The sequence below is a fragment of the Cetorhinus maximus genome, chromosome 20 (genome assembly GCF_964194155.1).
Source record: "Cetorhinus maximus chromosome 20, sCetMax3.hap1.1, whole genome shotgun sequence".
NCBI lineage: Eukaryota > Metazoa > Chordata > Chondrichthyes > Lamniformes > Cetorhinidae > Cetorhinus > Cetorhinus maximus.
The window spans coordinates 57060164-57081717 of NC_135898.1; the positions used below are offsets into that span (position 1 = coordinate 57060164).

The following is a 21554-nucleotide window of genomic DNA, read 5'->3' on the forward strand; positions in this document are numbered from 1 at the left end:
CTTTTCGATCCTGGGTATAAACCCACAATTTCTTCACCCACTGCCCAATTCTGTCTCTATCTGCTTAGAGTAGCTCAAGTCACTTCATGTTTTTCAACAGGGAAGTTCACCACTCTATAGGTGAATATTGCTGTCAGTAAAAGGAACATTTTGATGACATGCCCCACATTGAAATTGAAAAATAAAATGGAGCCAAGAAGACTTCCCTGAGGATTCTCTGTGTAGGTGTTATGAAGAGAGGACAAGTGTCCTGGCTTGAACCTTTGCCTTCATCATTTGAAGAATTTGTGCAATAGCTCATCGGTTTGTAACATACTCTGCAAGATTTGAGAATCACTTTATTTCTAGATTATGAAATTGAGAATGATACCAGTTGACTTGCTTTAAAATCAATTTGTTCAGGAAGTAGCAGGTTGTTCTGCAATTATGTCAAAAAAATCAGAGTGAACCATACAGTCAGCAATAGAAATAAGTGATCTGCAGTTGCCCAGGGTTATTGGCATGGGGCTGTATTTTCATCCTAGAGATGGATGACGGGAGTAGTGAAATTTCCTGGCCTGCCTCATGAAAAAGTCCCTGCAAAGGGCGGGATTTTCATTCCAGAGCGTGCTGCACTTGAGCCTATCACCTCCAGAAAGAGTTCAGAGGTAGCCACAGCAGCTGCCAGGTTTGGAGGCAGGTTGCTTAAAACGCCCACCTCAGTGCTCTGGGACTTGGTCCCATTTGTAATAAAAGCAATAAAACAGAAAACAGTCCTCTAGCTGTCGCCCCTCACAACCCCACACACACTCCTCATGCCCCCTCCATGCCAGCCTATGCCCCTCACCCAACCCCCTATAGCCTTTCATACCCTCCATGCCAACCTATGTCCTTCCACTTAACCCCCATGGCCCCTCTTTAAATTAGTCTGTTGAAACAGCTGGTTCAAGGGAAAACATTTCTTGATTGATCGCATTTAGTCTTAGATCTATTTCTCAATTGCTTAATGTGTATTTAGACACGATAACGAGGTGTCAAGTACTTGCAGTTTCTGCTATTGATACTTTAAAGTTCTGCTTTTACTAAAATTGCTTTTACTACAAAGTAGTACTTTTTTTTATAAGAAATTATGAATGAATTTTTTTAAAGCTTTTTCACATACGGTATTATTACTATAGTGTTTGTTGGTTGGCGTTGTACAGCGTGTACACTGCGTGAATGGACATGGAAGTGCCATAAATTGGCATGGAGGATAAGAGAGGTCATGGGGACTGGGTGGAGGGCTATAGGTTGGCATGGTGGGTATGGGCAAGACTTTTGAGAAGATCAGCTGAGGGCAAGATCTTTTCAACTTACCTTTCAAAAGTTCTCCTCATCCAGACTATGGTTTACGACACTTCTAAGCGGCTGTAAACCACGACTCCTTGAAAAGCTGGTGCAACTCCAGGAAAATTGCGGTGGACTAGGAGATGCCTATCCCTGCAATGGAGCTGCTGGGTCGGGAATGCAGGGCGTGGGCTTGCACCAGCCCGCACCCTTATCCCGGCTTGATGAAAATTGGATGCACCAGGAATGGGTCCAGGCCACGATATTTAAAGGTCCACAGAGCCTCCCTGATTCCGCAAAAGTCCAGCCCATGATGTTTATTGCTTTCCAGTCAGAATTGATTGTCAAAGTAGTTGAAATGAAGTGGCTGAAACAAATGAGTAGTTGGAATTTGAAGAACCCAATCATTATTGAGCTTATTGTGTTGATTTTTGTATGAAAAGTTTAATACAGAGCTGTGATTTCTGCTGATCTTTCAGGAAATATGTCAAAATTTCACACGTACCGAGGCTACAGCCTTATTGAAGACGATATGTGGTGTTAGACCCTATGTTGCAGGCGTGTGGACCTTGTAACACTACTGTAGTTAATCTGAGAATCATACAATTTGGAATTGACCCTGGATTTTACCTTGGGTAAATTTGAGAGCTGCTCTTGAATTGGAACTTGCCACAAATTAGCTTATTTTGTCCACTTGTTCAGCTGATCTTCTCAAATTACAAATGTAAATCTACTTTAAACAGAGAGTATTTAAATGGCACTGTGTAATTCAATTACAGACTATTTATTAATACATGCAGTTGTGAAGAAGTTACATTCACTAAATAGTACTTCTCCTTTTGTTAAAAAAACACTACTGATTAAGGTACGGTTGGTAGATTTCTGGAACTTTGGACCTAGTAAAAACATTGCAACAGTTTTCGCAATTGTTTACCTACCTGTTTCAACGGGTAACTTTTCAGAAGTTAAATACGTTTTTATTTCATACAATTTTGATTATAAAAGCTGAAGGAAAAGTAAATAATTAATTTTATATATGTATGTTATAAAAGTTCAAACATCCCCGTACAAATTGCTGTGCGATATATCAAATAGCCCCTGTGAGTTAAATTAATGAGGCTAATCCTAGTGACATTTTCATCCTAACAGATCTAGGTTAGTAATGTTATGCTCTAGTCTCTTATGCCTGAGATTCTTATTGTGCATTTCACTATGTGATTTTTAAATATATCGTTTTGAGAGAGTTAGATTGGGTTGAGACAGGAGTAGTCCAGCTCCAGTGCATACAATTGTAACTTAAAAAAAAGTTTTGATTTTATTGAAATCATGCAATGATTTTCTTCATTGATTTATAATCTCTTAAGAAAAGAGTCTTTGCTAAACCTAAAGCAATTATGCTTACCTTACTGTGTTTCAGCTAATTTAGTTCTTCATCGGACAGTGGAACGAATCCACGTAGGAAGGAAATACGGTGACATTCCCAGAGGAATTTTTGTTGTCCGAGGAGAAAACGTGGTGCTTCTGGGGGAAATAGTAAGTTTAATCCCTGATTTCCTATTTCATTCTTTTTGAACTAATATCAACAACTGCATTACCAGAAAATTGAAGAATAACTTTAGATGCAGATTCAGCATTGAACAATTTAATTAGTTGTTAATTAGGCCACCTATTTCCAACTCTGTAACATTGCCAAACTTCCCCAGAAGCTCATCTGCTGATACCCCTATTCATGCTTTCACTATCTCTGGACTCAACAGTTCGAACACACTCCTGACTGGTCTCTCACATGTTATCCTCTGTAAACTTGAGGTTATCCAAAACTTTACTGCCCTTATATTAGCTCACAGCGAGTCCTGTTCCCTATCACCCCTGTACTAACTGACCTACATTGGCTCCTGGTCAAGCAGTGTCTTGATATTAATTTCTCATCCTTGTCTTCAAATCCCTCTAATGCCTCACTCCTCCCTATCTCTGTATCTCCTCCATCTGCACAATCCACCAAGATTTCTACTCCTCTAATTGTGGCCTCACGTGCATCGCCAATGTTAAATACTCCATCACTAGTGGTTGTGCCTCCAGTTGCTTAGGCCCCAAGCTTTGGAATACTTCCCTACACCTCTCCACTTCTCTACCTCATTTTTCTCCTTTAGGACATTGCTTAAAACCTACCTCTTTGACCACGTTTTTGGTCACCTTCACTAATATCTCCTTATGTGGCTTAGTGTCATATTTTGTTTTATAATGCTCCTTTGAAGCGCCTTGGGATGTTTCATTATGTTAAAGACACTATATAAACAAAACTTCTTGTTGTTGTCATTATGAGATTGAGATCTGCCACACTTTTCCTCTGGTTTACTGAATAAAGTAATTGTCTCACTATGTTTAAACCTGTTACTGTATTTGTATCCCTTAAATGGCTTATGTTACCCTTACAGGATCTGGAAAGGGAGACTGATACTCCCTTACAGAAAGTGTCCATTGAGGAGATTCTAGAAGCTCAACGAGTTCAGCAGCATGAAAAACAAGAAGCAGAAAAGGCAAAAAGTGAAGCTTTGAAAGAACGAGGATTATCTATCCCCCGGACAGATACTCTTGATGAATACTGAAAAAAAGGTCACTTTTAAGAGTACGATACCAGACTTTGGCGCAACACCTTTTTTTTTAAGTAACTGGACTTTAAGTGACTAAGTTTCCCTGATGAAATGGGAGAGATTGTATCTATAAGATGAATGAACCGCATATGTAAAAAAATAGTTTTTAAAACTATTTTACAATGGTGATTACAGACTAGCTGTGCTTTTTTTTTCAAGTCAAAGCAACAATGCATTAGAAAGAATGCATTGAGTTAATTTACAGGTTCTCGGAATCTACCCTGTTGGCCTGAAAATGTAACAATAAAAGACCATCACCACAATGAAGCTTTAGTCACACATGATGGGTTTTCCCGTCAGCGAAAGGATGCGCCATACCAATCAATGCATTATTTGTAGGTAGGTTTTTCTTACATAGATTAACTTTCCATGTATTTACCAAAAATAAAAATATCATTTTTTCATAAATTATATAGTTTCAATTCATCCCTTTGCTAATTGTGAGACTTTGTGCACAGATTAGTTGCTGCCTTTGAATGCAAATTAATAGTGACAACACTTCAAAAGTAAATCATTGATTGTGAAGTATTTGCGACATCTTAAAGGTTGTGAAAAGTGACTAAATACAATTATTTATTGATGAATTAATATATAGTAATCTCACTATAACATTTGCTGATATACACTCATCTATGACCTAGTTTAACACTGTTTCTGGCTACTTGCTAACAGATAAATAGTATTAAGATATTCCTTTACATACAAAAGCTGTATTACTCCACTGGTAACACTCTAGATGGTCAGCCTTTTTTGATGTAGTTTTGTGAAGATGGGCAGTTTATTATCTTTCCTATTTTTCATTTACAGCATTAGATGCAAACAATAATCACTACATTAATTTGCTTAAACAGATCCAATATTACTTAGTTAAATCTTAATTGAGCATTTACATTTACTTCACAAAGTTTTTATAGTGACCTAATGGTGAAGGAATGCCTTCAGTTGACATGCAATATATATTGCTCTATAAATAACGTGTATTGCTCTGGAAGCAGCACCAGACATACCTTAAAATAAGGTACCAGCATTGAAGTTACTTCAGATGAAATTGTTTGGTCTTGTCTTTGGAAAGAATATAGAAACAAATGTGTAAAAGATAGGACTATCCAGTTTAGATCTCAAGGTACGATTATACACTTGGGTTACATAAAGATAGATATAGGCAGTGTAAGCTGATAGAGCTCAAAGATCTCGACATAGGAGTACACATTTAGTTTAAGACAGACAGCAGCCTCTTCAATCTACAAAGACTCAAAGCTTGCACAAAGATCACAGAAAGCTACTAAGTTTGTCGACAACTGTGCTTCCTTAGCACACACTCTGGAGGACATCCAACTCTTTGTTGACTGCTTTGCCCAAGCTTCAGAATGCTTCAGCCTTATAAGTCTGAAAAAGACAGAGACCGTGTATCAACCTTCCCCTGGCCACAAGACCCCCTAGCCACATTCAACTATACACCCCTCAACACAGGCATCCTTTCCAACAACACCAAGTTGAGTGATGAAATCACACACCACTTATCAAAAGCAAGCTCAGCATTGAGCAGGCTCACCCACAGCCTTTGGAGAGAGCATGGAGTTTGTCTCAGAACAAAGGTCAAAGCCTACCAGGCAATGGTTCTGACAACAATTCTCTATGGCTGTGAGAAATGGATAACCTACCAATATCACGTAAAGCAGATGCATTCCACCTTCACTGCTTATGATCTGACTGCAACTTCAAGTGGCAGGACAAAATCCCTAACACTGAAGTTCTTGCAAAGTGCCACGTACCTGGTTTTGAGAGCATGCTCATCAGATCTCAGCTCCACTGGGTCGGCCATGTGGTTCACATGAAAGATTGCCACATACTGAAGGTAGTATTCCACAGCCAGCTGAGCATGGGAACCCGCACCATAGGACATTCCAAACTTAGATACAAAGACATTCTGAAAGCCAATTTGGAGTCAGTAAGTTGGACTCCACTGCATGGAACAAACAACCCTGGACAGATCCAAATGGAGAAGTCTCTGTCATCAAGCAATCTCGACATTTGAGGAGAACAAAGTTGGGTCCCTACAGGACAGGTAAAGTCAGTGCCTTCATCCACCCCTCCATAAGCGACTTCACATGTAGTGCTTGGAATCAGATCTGCAAATCACTGTTTGGTTTAACATCGTATATGAGACGACACCAATCTAAGCGGTGAACAACTGGTCTTGCTGAACACTCATCTGTCGAAGTGAGAGGAGAATCCATCAAGCTGATTAGAGCTTGAGTAATAAAGACAGGAAGCAGAGCATTGCCAATAAAAAGAAGAGTGGGAATAAAACAATTTGAGCTAGACTGAGTTACAGTGGCACTATGGGGCCAATGTAAAGAGGCTACACCAGGATGATTGCGACAAGTGAGAAAAAGAATCACAATGTTCTGCAAATAGCAGAGAAATGTGCATCAGCAACAAGTCTGGTAAATGGAGTCCCAAAACTCTGGGACTACCACTTTATTAAGTCTAATTCCAAATTTCAGAGTTGCAACGTTATTGATCGCCTTAACCTGACATTTAAATTGAATGGGTAACAAAAATGGAATGGGCCATCCAACTCATAATGTAATTAAGCAGAAAAATGCTTAATTTAATACATGAAGGATACAGGCAGAAATTTAAGAAAGCGAAGAAGTGATTTTAACCCTGCCACCTGGCAGAAACTGTCTATGAATGGAGGAAGATAAAAGTTCTTGCCTATGTTTTAAAGTGAATGCTGTGAAAGCTTTCATTGAAATTAAAGTTAGAAAAGCTGGAGCACAGCATTAACCTTTGCTCTACCACCTCCAATTCAAGATGTCATTCCTTAAATATGGAGACCAAAACTGCGCACAGTATTCCAGATGTGATCTCACCAATCTCCTGTACAATTGTAGCAAGAATTCCTGATTCTTGCACTCCAATCCCTTTGCAATAAAGGCCAGCTTGCCATTTACAATCCTAATTGGTTGCTGTACCTCCATGCTAACTTTCTATGTTCCTTGTAGAAGGAACACAAGCCCCTCTGAATATCAGCATTTACAAGTTCCACACCTTTTAAAATAAGTTTCTTTTCTATTTTTACTACCAAAGTGAATAACCTGACACTTCCCCACAATATACTCCACCTGCCACCTTGTTGCCCTTTCATTTAACCTGTCTATACCTCTTTGCAGCCTCTTTGTGTCTGTCAGGAAAATATAATAGTTTTCATAATGTTATTGGAATTTATTGTAAGGTGGGAATAGTGTGTGTGTGTGTGTGTGTGTGTGCTGGGGGGGGGGGGACTTAATTAAAGACAGCTGGTCTGAAGGCTTTGATGTGTCAGAAGAGAAGCTAGGTTTGAAATGTTAAATAGATAAACATGGCTAAAGATTTAGAATGTGAGATGTAAATTTTGAATTTTTAGTTAAACCAGAGTAATTTGAATTTCAAAAGAGGTGGTGCAATATTACACTTAGCCAGAAGAAACCAAACAGTCTGAAGGATTTTCCCCTTGGCGATTTGGGGGCGGGGCCTGCTCGCCGAGGGGAAAATGACATGGGATGACATCAGGAGGAACCCCAGACGTTATCCTAGCCCATTTAAATCTTCAGGAAGGCGGGCGGATAGCGAAATTAGCTGTCTGCCCGCCGACCTGTCAATGGCCAATTAAGGCCATTGACAGGCTAATTAACCTTGTTAAAGACCCTGCCCATCCAAGTTTCAGGCTGGCGGGCAGGCCAGGAGCCCCATCGGGCTCCAGATTATTCATGAAACTTCATCCACTGGTGGGATGAAGTTTCATGTCCGTTTTTTAAAAATTTAATAAACTTTGTGTTTCTTATTAACATGTCCCATCTCGTGTGACATTGTCACATGAGGGGGATGTTAATAATTTAAATATTTCTCTATTTTTTGACTTTTCTTACCTGTCAGCAAACTCCATGAGATAGCACTTTGCCTCAGGGAGCAGTGTGCTCTTTCGCACGCATGCGCGAAAGAGCGTACTTTGACAGTTGGGGATTCCCTCCCCCACCTGCACAGGAAGCGCATAGCGCATAGCGCTTCCTGTCGGGCAGGCCGCTGGGCAGGCCTTAATTGGCCTGCCCACTCAAAATGGCGGCGGGCCCTGTTTCGGCGGCGGGGCCCGGCTGCAGGCCCGCCGCCGAGCCGGTGGGGCCAGCTTGCCCATTAAGGGCTAAGTTCTGCCCAGTGTGTTTATTTTTCCCAATGCCTACTGATAAAATTGGTACTATGAAAGATTTTTATTATTAGAAAAGTAGAATTGAAAAGACATATCGGGACAATGGGATTTACATTAAAAAGGGAGGAGCCTGGATAAAGGAGATGAGGCTGTGTGTGGGAGGAAGGCATTCTAAGGTCTAACAAGTGTGAAACGCCTCTAAGCCTCAAGTTGCTGTCTACACAAACTAAAGTGAAGAAAACTCACTTTGAATTCGACTGTTCAGGGTATCGTGTTACTTTGTCTGGGTCTTTTAAAATCTATGTGTTTTACTGTTGCCTTAATGGAGGTGTAACTGGGAGTTAGATTAACTAGGGGAGTTAAGAGCTATCGTCGTAGTAATTTGTAAACCTATGTATGCACTTAAAATCAATTTTTATTAATAAAGGTTTAATTTAACTTTGTAAGAAACCTATAAGACTCGGTGTTATTACTACTGAATTCAAGGGATGCATCTCGGAATAAATACAAATTGTAAAATAGTTGGGGCAGTTGTTTCAAGTTTCCCTCTGGGATTTGAACAGCACAGCATTTACCATCCGCTGTGCCATAACAAAATTGGGGGCTCTTTGTGGGATATATTTGAAATCCTGGATTGGTTTGGAGTCGTTGAATCTTAAGGTTACGAGTACGAGAGGCGCTTTGAATTCAGGAGTTGGTGTGAGGTATTTTTTTTAAGTGGTGAGACTGCAGTATGGCTTTGGCAGTTGCAAAGACTTGTTTGGGAGTTGAAGTTGTAACTTTGGTTGGGGTACAAAAGGCAAATAAAGCTAAGTTAGTGGAGTTAGCAGATATGTTACAATTAGGGTTATCTGCAGGGGTAAGGAAATCAGACATAATTGAAGGTATAGCACAGCATTTGAAATTAGAAGGAATACCCGAGTTCTCCAAGGGGTGGTTCATTGGAATGGGCTCAAATTCAGTTGCAAATGAAAAAAAAACTTGAGCTAGAGGCAGCAGAGAAATAAAAAGAAAGAGAAAGGGCATTTCAAAGGGAACAGGCAGAAAGGCAGGAAAGAGAAAGACCGAGAATTCCAGCTTAAAATGCTGGCAGTTAGAAGAGACACCAGGAGGTGAAGAGGGACTTATTTCCAAATAGGAACCCAGTGGGGAGATGTTTCAATTTGTACAAGCTCTTCCAAAGTTTGAGGAAAGAGATGTTGAAGCATTCTTTATTTCATTTGAGAAGATAGCTAAACAGATGAAATGGCCACAGGAAAACTGGACATTGTTGTTACAATCCAGGTTGGTAGGAAGAGCACATGAGGTTTATGCTTCATTGTCAGAAGAAATGTTGGTGAACTATGATGTGGTTTTAAAAAAAAAAGGCTATTTTGATTGCATATGAGTTGGTTCCTGAGGCATACAGGCAGAAATTTAGGAATATGAGAAAACAGCCCGGGGAAACTTATATTGAGTTTGAAAGAATAAAACAAAGTAATTTTGACCAGTGGATATGGGCCTTAAAGATAGAGGTGACATATGTAGCTCTTAGAGAGGTAATTATTTTGGAAGAATTCAAAGATTCAAGATCCTTCGGCAGTGAGAACTCACGTGGAGGAACAGAGGGTTGAAATGGTAAGACAAGCAGCAGAGATAGCTGATGATTATGAGTTAGTTCATAGAGCTAAACCTTTTTTCAATCACCCTTTTAAATCAGAAAATGATAGCAAGTAGAAAGTTGGGTAGTCAGGGAAGAGAAGGAGCAGGTGGAAATTCACAGGAAGTTTTTTTTCAGAATGAAAAGGAAGACGCTGAGTGGAAGTGACATTCAAAAATTGAGATGTTTTGAGATGTAATAAAGTTGGACACACAAAGTCACTGTTGGAAATTGCAGGGAAAATCTGTTGGGATTATTGGGGTGCAGAAAAGTTCTGGAAATAAAGTACTGTGGATTCTGAGGCTCAAGCACAGGAAAAACCAGTGGTTTGCGTACAAGTAAAACAGGAAGAATCAGTGATAGGTAAAGAAGTGGGAATGTGTTCACAGTTTACCCCAGAGAATTCTGAGGAGCACGTTGCAGAAACGTTTAAAGATTTTGTATGTGAAGGGCAAGTCTTTCTATATGTATGGGAAGGAGTGGGTAAAGATTTTAAAAATTTGAGACACGGGCTAGTCAATCCTTAATGTTGTGGGATATTGATATTTGTTGATCAGAGGGATCATTGCAGTAGCAGGTGTTAATAAGTGGGGTTCATGGAGATGCTAAACCTATTCCATTGTGGAGGATAAATTTAAGGAGTAAGTGGAAAACAGGTGAAGTGATTGTTGGAGTAGTGGAAAAATTGCCCATTGCAAGGGTTCAATTTATTCTGGGTAATGACATGGCTGGGTCACAGATGTGGGTGATACCTATGGTAGTTGAGCAGCCTGTAGAAATGTCTTTAACAGGAGTGTTGCAGAGAGAGCATCCTGGATTGTTTCCAAGATTGTGTGATAACATGATCACAGGCTCATAGGCTGAAACAAGAAGAACAGGAAGTTCAAAGGCAGGGAGAAGTTGTAGAACTCCAATTAGCTGGTGCTGTGTTTGATAACATTGTTCAGTAAGAAAGAACAGAAGACAATACAGCTGAGGTGTTTAACTCAAGGCAGTTAGAGTTACAGAAAAAGGATTTGCAAATAAAACAGTTATGTCAGGCAGCTTACTCAAACAGAGGTAGAATGTATTCCAGAATTACCTTTTGGGTAATGTTTTAATGAGAAAATGGTGCCTAATCATGCTTCAACAAATGAAAGCTGATGAGATGTGCATCAGATTGTAATACCATTTGGATATAGAAATGAGATTCTGAGGAGAGCTCATGAAATTCCAATGGGCGGACATTCAGGAATTAGAAAGACACAGGCAAAGGTACAAAAACATTTTTATTGGCCTGGGTTGCATAGGGATGTAGTCAAATTCTGTAGAACATGTTACACATGTCAAGTGATAGGAAAACCACAAGCAGTGATTAAGCCGGCACCTTTAATTCCAATTCCAGCATTTGAAAAACTTTTTACTCGGGTCATGATTGATTATGTAGGACCACTCCCTAAGACTAAAAGTGGAAATCAGTACTTACTGACAATAATGGATGTGTCTACAAGGTTTCCTGAAGCGATACCTTTGACAAATATTACAACAAAGAAAGTTGTGGAAGAGGTGACTAAATTTTTTTACAAGATATGGTTTACCTAAAGAAATACAATCTGATCGGTGTTCAAATTTCACGTCACAACTGTTTAAGAAAGTAATAAACAGTTTGGGGATAAAACAATTTAAGTCAACAGCTTATCATCCTGAGTCACAAGGGGCTTTGGAAAGAAGGCATCAATCTCTCAAAACTATGATGGAGGCATATAGTCACGATTATTCACAGGATTAGGATGGGGAATTCCATTCTTGTTATTTGCTGTTAGGGATGCTGCTAATGCATCAGCTGGTTTTAGTCCTTTTGACTAAATGGTCATGAGGTAAGGGGACCACTGAAATTGATTCATGAGAAATTGGCGGGTCAAAATTCAGAAACTACTCTCCTGGATTATGTATCAAACTTCAGAGAGAGATTGGACAGGGCATGTGAGTTGGCTAGGGAACATTTAAAGATATCACAGCAAGTGATAAAAGTGAAAGCAGGCAGGAAAGCTACAGCTTGGAATTTTGTTGCTGGAGAGAAAGTGCTAGTTCTGTTACCATACTGGGTGACTCATTAAAGGTAACGTTTAGTGGGCCTTACAGGATTGAAAAGAAATTGAGCGAAGTAAATTATTTAATAAATACTCCAGAAAGAAGAAAGAAGCAGAGGGTGTGTCATGTAAATATGCTTAAAAAGTACTTGACAGGGAAGAGGACCAAAAGGAAGTATTAGTGGTGGTAGATATTGAGAAAGAGGTAGAAATGCAGGATTCTGAAATTGATTTTCATCCAATTTCATAATGAGGAGGTACTTGAAAATTTAAATGTAATATTGAGTTACCTTCCAGACAAGCGTCAAAGTGATTTGGGGAAGCTATTGCAGTCACACAAAGTTATTTGTGGGAATAAGCTGGGGGGAGGACGAATTTAGCTATACATGATGTATGTGTAGGAGTTTCATCTTCGATAATGCAACATCCTTATAGATTAAATCCAGCAAAGATATCACAAGTAAAGAAAGAAATCGAATTCATGCTTCAAAATGATATCGTTGAGTTTAGTTGCAATAACTGGAGTTTGCCTATTGTGCTGGTACCAAAATCGGATGGAACGCAAAGACTGTGGGTGGAATATGCTGGCAGCAGGCGAGATGGATGCCGTGCACCGGCGTGAAGGCAGGTCCCAATTGTCCACTCAGCCCACCAATGGCAGGCCTTGTTTCCCACCATCGGTCGGCAGGGAGCTAATTGTAATATATCAGCATATAATTAAATGGCCATTTCACCAGGCACTTGGAACCCCGCTGTATTATCCGTCTATATCGGCGGGAAAGTACACCGACATGTTTCGCAACAACATGCGGCCTTCACATTGGGGGAACTGAGTTGAGTGAGCAGCATCATTATCCACAGCTCACCTGTTGTTTACAGGCCTCAGGGGCACCGGGGGATGCCATGGAGGCAACTGCTGAGGGGGGTGGGGGCTAAGGGCTAAGGACTGGCCAGCCTCAGAGGTGACAGTTGTCGGTGGGTGGGAGGGAGCAAGTGCTCCCATGGCACTGCATCCCTCGCACAGCTAATTGAGGTGGGGAGCAGGGTAAGTGAGGGAAGTGGCCACGTATTAGTTCACCTGTATAAACTGACCATGCTTCTGCAACTGAGACAGTTCAGGTACAGCCACAGTTATATGATTGGGGTTGGGCTCCTAGCCTGTCCGCCCATGCAAGCATCGTGGAGGCACCAAAGGGCCACCAAGCATGAAAGAGAGAGAGATATGGTTATCATGGCTGTACTTAGCACCTTTCCTGGCCCTGTGTGACTGCCCCTTAACGTTTCCCGGAGAGTGCTGGTCACCTCTTGGATGGCCAGAGATGAGTGCGCTGCTTGGCTGCCCTGTCAACCTGTGACATGGGGGACACTGGTCCAAACCGGGATGCTGAGATTGCAAGGGGGGGCTTTGAGTGCCTTACCCCGCACCACCAAACGAACCCCACCCCCCCCACCCCCGTAGCACAGACTTTGAGTCCACCATAACTTTATTGGACCGCGGAGCAGTTGGACTGCACACGTGGTACAATCTCCTTGCCAACGCAGGCCATGTAGCAGTCACTGCTGGAGGCCACAGGAAGAGGGGCGTCGGATGAGCCAGTCATTCCCAGAGTCACCTGGGTGGATGGCCCTGGAGTGTTCACCTGCTGATCCTCCTCCCTATGGATGCCTGAGGGCCCCTCGCTGACTCTGTGAGCGGAAGGGGTAACTGGAGTGAGATCGAGCTGACCAGCACCCCTCTCGCGTACACACTGTTGGAAGCCAACTATGGCATCAGCAATGGAGTTAAGCCTGTGCAGGAGTGATGTCCTGGACCAAGGTCTCCATGTTGGCCGCCATCCTGCCAGTGTTGACCTCGGTGCATTGCAATGCCGGTGCTATCACCTCAGCCTGAAGATGGACGGACTCCTCCATCATGACTTGCGATCTGAGGAATGCAGCGAACATCCCTTCCTAGGTGTTCCCTAGTTTGCTTTTGCAGCTCCAGCAACTGTGACATGACCAAGTCCAGAGGCTCGTCATCTGGCTCAGACTCAGCCTGTTCTGGCGTCCAGCAATCCTCCACGTGCCGGGGACCTGGGAAGTCCCTGCCTCTGCCTGCTGTGGATCAGAAAGTGCGGTATGCTCACCTTATAGTGATCCCGGGGAAACTTTAAAGCTATGTCCCACCAAGGTGTGTGTCTCTGCACTGGTGGAGGGTGTGGGTGAGCTGTGACGGGTTTTCAGGGAGGGTGCCTTCAGATTCCTCTTAAGAGGTTTCTTCGAGACTTGATTGGAGGCCCTGGGTCATTGACTCTGTCAGCTGTTTGGCAGATATGCATGCGGAAGCAAGGAGAGATAATTAGTGCATAGCAGTGGCCTGTGAAAGAGGACACATCACTCACGGCATGGTTGGTTGATGGATGGTGCACTGCTGGATCCTCACTTGGTAAAGCAGCACCAACCTCACTGTCCGCACAGGACCGGTGCCGGTCATCGCTGGCCAACTGGCTAACTCTGTTTTTGAATTCTGTCATAACATAAGGCATTCCTTGACCTGTCTGCGGCCTTTCCCTCCTGTTGTGAGCCAGTTTGTCCTGCATGGATAGAGATGGGGAGAGTGTATCAGGACACCTACTGGGCCAGATGATAAGTATACCTAGCCTGTGTGGGTAGTGAGTGGTCTTATGGATGGGATGAGGACAATAACGATGTGTGTGAAAGAGTGAATGGTGATGTCCCTTGCACTGGCAGTGAGCGAGGGCCCTGTGGATGTGTGATGGGTTTGTGAGTGTATGAATTGGGAGTGATGAGAAGAGTGACTTACCCTGGCGGAATGGAGGAGATCATTCAACCTTTTGCGGCACTGGGTGGCTGTCCTCCGCTGCAGGACATTTGTGCTGACCACCATTGCCACCGCCTCCCAAGCTCGGTTGGTGAATTTGCTGCCCATCTTTCAGCCAGAGCCGGGGTAGAGCACATCTCGATGGGCCTCCACGGCATTCAGCAGTCACTCGACGGACCCGTCATTGAAGTGGGAGGCTGCAGTCTTTTTTCCTTTGCTGGCCATGTCTTCCAGGCAGCGGTGGTGAGCTGGTGGCGATGAGCGCTTTGCTGGCGGCTGCCTTTTAAAGATGGCGGCCGGTGTAATGCAACAACAGGGTAATAGTGAACGGGCAAATGAGAGCCCGCTCACCATAGAAACGGCATGTTTTGCGGGAGTGAATTGCAGCATTTTGAAATTTACGTTGCAAACAATTCATCAGAAACAATTATTTATACGGACCACAATCCTTTAAAGTTTCTGGACAAATTTTGAGACAGGACTGCAAGGTGATTCAGGTGGAGTTTATTACTGCAACCATTTAATCTGCAGGTTATACATGGGCTTGATGAGAAAATCTGATTGCAGATGCATTGTCAAGAGTTTGAAGCTTAAAGGGAAAATTGGACATTTAAAACCTGGACACTGGACTGGAATGATTTCTGTTGATACAAAGGATTTGTGTATATATATTGTTATGTTAATGCATGCATCTGGTTATGTAATCGCGTAATAAGTACAGGAGGTAATGTAAGATGGGTTAAGAAAATGAAGCCGTTTTTTTAAATTGATAGTTCATTTTTTAGTAAGGAGGGGGATGTCAGGGAAATAAAATAATTTTCATAATGTTATTGGGATTTATTGTAAGGTAGGAATGGTGTGTGCATGTATGTGCATGCATGCGTGACTTAACTGAATTAAAGATGGCTCTTCACAAGGCTTTGAGGTGTCAGAAGAGAAGGAGGTTTGAAATCTTAAATAGGCAAACATGGCTGAAGATTTAGAATGTGAGGTGTAAAGGGAAAATTTGCGTTTTTAGATAAACAGGAGTAATTTGAATTTCAAAAGAGGTAGTGAAATGTTACACTTAGCCAGAAGAAGGCAGTGTGTTTATTTTTCCCAAAGATTATTGATAGAAATTGGTATCATGAAAGATTTTTGTTATTAGAAAAGTCGAGTTGACAAGAATTATTGAGACAATGGGATTTATGTTAAAAAGGAGGAACATTATAAAGGAGATGAGGTTATTTGTAAGAGGAAGGATTTCTAAGATCTAAAAAGTGTGAAACGCCTCCAGCCTCTAAGCCTCAAGTTGCTGTCTACACGAACTGAAGTGAAGAAAACTCACTTTGAATTCGATTGTTCAGGGTATCATGTTACTTTGCCGGTATGTTTTAAAATCTATGTGTTTTACTGTTACCTAAACAGAGGTGTAACTGGGAGTTAGATTAGGGGAGCTAGGAGTTATCATAGTAGTAATTTGTAAGCCTATGTATATGCTCATTTTTTTATTAATAAAGGTTTAATTTAGCTTTGTAAGAAACCTATAACACTCGGTGGTGTTATTACTACTGAATTCTAGGCATGCATCTCGAAATAAATACAAATTGTAAAATAGTTGTGGCAGTTGTTTCAAGTTTCCTCCTGGGATTTGAACAGTTCAGCATTTACCATCCGCTGTACCATAACAGTGTCCTCCTCACAGCTTTCATTCCCGCCTAACGTTGTATTATCCAAGTGATTGATGTAGATTGTAAACAGCTGAGGCCCCAACACTGTGATTGTTGCGGGACATCACTAGTCATAGCCTGCTGTAGTATAATGGAGCATGTTTGACTAAATCCCATTAAGGGTTTACTGTAACAGTCTTTAATGTCATGAAAGGAAGTTATCAGAGACTCAAAGAATGTAAGCATGGTCAGAAGATAGTGTAGGGTGTACTTATAACTGTAAATATGTTACAATAAAGTTAGTGTTTTGCAGCCAGCAGTCCTTAAGAATTTGTTGAAACTACTCCTACCCAACAACACTATAATATAACTGCCAAATTGAAAGTGCCCTGTTTACTTCTTCTCTTTGTCTCCTGTCCATTAACCTGTTCTCTATCCATGCTAATAAATTACTCCTAACTTCATGAGCCCTTATCCTGGTGATTAACCTTTTGTGTGGCAACTTACTCAATGTCTTATGGAAATCCAAGTATACCACATCTATTGGTTCTCCTTTGTCTACCATACTAGTTACATCCTCAAAAAAACTCCAATACATTTTTCAAATGTGATTTCCCTTTCGTAAAACCATGTTGACTTTGATCATACTATAATCTTCTAAGTCAATTGTTCATACTTATTAAGAGAAACATAGCATCTCCTTTAGTTTTGTATTCTTATGCAAGGATATGTTATACTGATTACCTGGCCATAACTGCTTTCTGTGTATTGATTAATAGAGAAACCTAGAAATTTGTATCCCACCTTATCTCATCAAATGTTGCTTTCAGGGAGATGAGAGAAGCACATATTTGAATATCTAGTTCAGATCATGTTGTTATGCTGCTGGGCCACGCTATCATACAATGAGATACGAGGTAGCGTGAGTCAACTCCCACAAAATAAAACAAGCAGATTGTTTATGCAGCAACTGATCTCACTGAATCCTTGAAGGTATATAAGGCAAGATCCAAATTTGTAAGACTGAGAGAGATTAACGCTAAGGAATAAAACACTTTCCATTTCAGATATTCAGTGTCTGGTCAGTTATACCACAGCAACGTGCAGATTAAAATTCCTTCTGCTCTGAGCCAATAAGGAGTCTTAGCCCATACTCAGACAGGACCTTTTCCTGGACCAATGTGGATTTTTTCCCCTTTCCCACACCAAAATTTGAGTGACATTGCTAATTCATGTAGGATTTTGTACTCAAGGAAGTAGATTGATATTATTCAAACTAATTTCACACAGGACCATTCCAGCAACAGACAGAGACCTTCATCCCATTGGTTTGGGCTGCATTTGACCTCAATTCCTTGATATGCAAGATCAACGTCTGCTAAAAGAGTAACTTCAGACCCTAAATAGCTAAGTGAATAAGTAATTTTCTCTTAATCAGATAACAACATAAAGAGGGAGTGGAAGTTGAAAGAAATTAATTTTGCTGGAAGATTTATTGACACCAAACATAATAGAATATGTCTGCTATACCCTAGCCTTCTTGATTGCTTTGTATAATAGTGCACTCTTGCATTATCCATTTAATCAGATAACTATATATATATATATATATTTAGTATGCTGTGACATTAACCAGGCTTACGTAAATAAAATGCAGGATTGAAACAACTTTTACCATGGTAACATGCATTTATATTTGCAAAGCAAATTGATTTTGCTTGTATATGAAACTGCCTTATTAGCATAATGTGTTATGCTGTCCTGAACATCGTAAACCTATAGGAATTTTTTAAAATTCTGGTATTAATGAAAGTGCAAAAATCTTACCCCATTCTGCTCCTGTACCTTGGCCTATTACACAGGCAACATTAAATCTTTGGCATAAGAACATAAGAAATAGGAGAGGCCAAAACATATGGCCCCTCAAGCCTGACAATGTGGAAATGTTGACATATTTACATAATCACAAATCAAGATGCAATATAATAAGTGTTGTAGAAAGATTGAAACGAAATAATGGATTTAAGGTGTTGGTATAATAGAACTATTCGTAATATATCAAGCATATTCGCAACATGTTAGGTATGGTTAGGTGAGTTGTGGTAGGCAAAGTCATAGAATATTTGACTATTAAATCAATTTTTTTACAATATAAAATGGGCTATGATACATCTGGTCAAGTGCTGAATTACTACACAATCAATAAGATACCTATGTAGCTACAAATACAACTACAAATAAATTGTATACATTTTGCAACAAATTTTTTTTTGTTTAATTGGTAGCATAACATCAAGTTACAGCCTGGAGGAACCAAGTCACATGATTACCATAAACATAGACTAATGTAGGGAAATTATGTTGAGATGCATATAGGCAAGTTACAGATTTTCCATAATCATCACAAGTTCCAGTTATCCTGTTTCAGCAAGTGATGGTTAACTCCATTTAGACTTCTATTTGAGAGAGCATTCAACAAGTCGGAGCAATGACCACACCACAATACTAAGGATTAATACAAAATGTTGTAGTTAAGGAGCTGCAGCATCATGCATGCCTGGCATAAACATGGCACTATGGCAAAAGTACAAATGTTCCTGTGGCACTGCATGTAAAAGCTTACCCGCATCTCTTCAAAGTTAAGATAGGATATTTCAGCATGGAGTCGGCCATCCTCATCAAGACCATGGGTCTGTAGTAACATTGCCCTGGGATTTCTAGGAATTAAAAATTAATCTCCTGGCCAATGCTGCTATACAGGAGAAAAATCATTGGAGTATATTTTTCTAAAAATCATTTTCTTTTGAGCACTTTTGTTTATTAGTTCTAGAAATATTGGAAATGGGGGGAAAGGCTGTTTAATTGCACAAGGCCATTGGAGGTGGGAGGTCTTGTGATGAAACTTCCAGGAATAAGTTCGATCAGAATTGACAACCCTAGTCTGCATTGATTTGAATTGTATTGAGTTTGCAAGAGAGTTTTTTGCAGCCCACTACACAGAATTATTATGTAATTTAGCACTCTCCAATGGGTATGTATGTATGTATATTTACATATATTATATATATATAAATTTTCATGCCGAATTATAAATTTACAAGTGTTATGACACTGTAGTTGGTAAAGGCTGAGTTGTTTAAATCCCAGAGGGAAACTTGAACAACTGTTATAACCTATATTTTCAATTGGGATGTTTGAGATGTGCTCTGAATTCAGGAATAAGACCACTGAGCCTTAAGAGGTTTTTTTTACATAAAACTAAATTAAGCATCTATTAATTTAACAACAAATTAAACAAAACATGTCTACAAATTACTTTTAAACAAATTCCTAAATTAATCACTCCCAGGTAAATCTCCACCAAGGCAACAATAACCCATAGACTTTAAACAGAAACCAGACAAGCACATTTGACCTCACAGATTCAAAATGAGGCTCCTTGCAATTTGTTTCCTTTGCAGACACAGTTGTAGGCTTACGGGCTGGATAGATCTTAAATGCCTCTGCCTTATACACACAAACTCCTTTCTGTTTATACCTAGCTTTTCCTTTGAATGTAAATTTTCCATTGTATCACCAGGCTTTTAACGTTACATCTCCTAACAATAATATCCTTTCATTCCACCAATTTCATTAGTAAGCTAAAAAATAAACACATTGCTTGGCATCTTCTAGTTAGGTGCAAGATTTTACCCCCACTCTTGAATGCTTTATTCAACAAATGCAAATTTACACTTTACCTTCTATCCTCCTTACTGTTTACCCAATTAACATCTCAAACTACTATACATCAAAGCACCCAGACTAGCTGGCTTTAATCCAATTAAGACACACATAGTCATACACATGGGGAAAAACTTTCCCTCCATTGCGGGGGGAAGTGCAGGAGCGGGTGTGGGCAGGCGTGCCTCCGATCAACGCCCCCAATTGGGGGCGCGCCATCATTTTATGTGGGCGGGCCAATTAAGGCCCGCCCACGCGCATCTGCGTGAAAGAACGCACTGATCTCCCTGAGGCTAAGTGCTGCCTCAGGGAGATGGGCTCCAAATTAAAATTTGCAATAAAAGTGATAGGAAAATTTCCCTGACATGTCCCCTCATGCGACACTGTCACATGAGTTGGGACATGTCCATAATTTTAACTGAAACCTTTATTAAAATTTTAAATACCCTCATGAAACCTCATCCCAACCTTAAGGTTGGACGGGCAGGTCAATTAATTATTTTAATTAGTTTCTCAATGGCTTCAATAGGCCATTGACAGGTCGGCAGGTGTGCAGCTGACTCGGCTGCGCCCCCGCTGACCTGAAAATGGAAATGACGCGGGGTGACGTCGGGAGTTCCACCCAACGTCATCCCGCGTCATTTTATGCCTCGGCAAGCAGGCCCCGCCCCCGCTCACCGACTGGAAGATCCTGCCCATAAACACAGACCCAACTACAATTCCATTTTAAAAATATTTTCCAATAACATTATAGACATTAAAATCTCTTCATGACAACAAATAAATTCTTGAACTTTTTACAACATAAAACCAGGGGTGGCTGGAAGACTAAATGTGCAATAATTCATTGTTGAATCATCTTGCATTCTATGGAATGTTGGAGCTTCTGTCTGTATTTTTCTGGCTTACCAGAAATCTTGGGTAGTTCTGTACAAAATGAGGCAAGAATAGTTAGCAGAGGCCAACTTAGAAATAAAAAATGAGGATAAAAAAATTACACGTCTGCATTAAATCAGGGAAGCAGGCATGGTCCATGCGAGCCCCAAAGCTGGCAATACACCTGGAAAGTCTGGGGACATTGATGCTGATTTTAATCCCTGCTCCTCATTGCCAGTGTTCCTCTAAATGTTGCTGGAGTAGCTCCCAAATGCTGGTAATTTAAGTTTAAAAGTTCAACATAATCTTACAAGTTTATAGACTATCTGCCTATGGCAATGATGAAAGCGAATCATATGATTGTGTTGTTCTCTAATGAAATTGTAATCAAGCATGACCTATGTTGTTTGATGTATCGCATTCCTTTTTCTGGTTATGATAAATGAGGGCTAATGCCAGATAAATGAGATGAAAAATAAAGCCTAACAGTATATCTGTTGGGTTTATTGTAGTCAGCTTAAGCTACTGCCTTACATTAATGATAGTTTTATACTGTACATCTAAGGTTAACAACATTATTTTTAAGTTTAGTTGTTTTTATACCCAGTTTCAAAGAATTACAGCCAGGCTGA

The 21554-nt window shown here is 40.6% G+C and overlaps 1 protein-coding gene and 1 long non-coding RNA gene across 3 annotated transcripts in view; both read left to right on the forward strand.

Moving 5' to 3' along the window:
- lsm1 (LSM1, U6 small nuclear RNA associated) overlaps positions 1–4364 on the forward strand; it is a 33091-nt gene extending 28727 nt beyond the window's left edge. For both annotated transcript variants that reach the window (XM_078564762.1, XM_078564763.1), the window contains 2 exons: positions 2723–2838; positions 3741–4364. In XM_078564762.1, coding sequence (XP_078420888.1) covers positions 2723–2838; positions 3741–3911 — 287 coding nt within the window. In that variant the 3' untranslated portion in view covers positions 3912–4364. The remainder of the gene's footprint in view (positions 1–2722; positions 2839–3740) is intronic.
- Positions 1–21554, forward strand: part of LOC144694402 (uncharacterized) — a 1120079-nt gene that overhangs the window by 723427 nt on the left and 375098 nt on the right. The window lies entirely within an intron of this gene.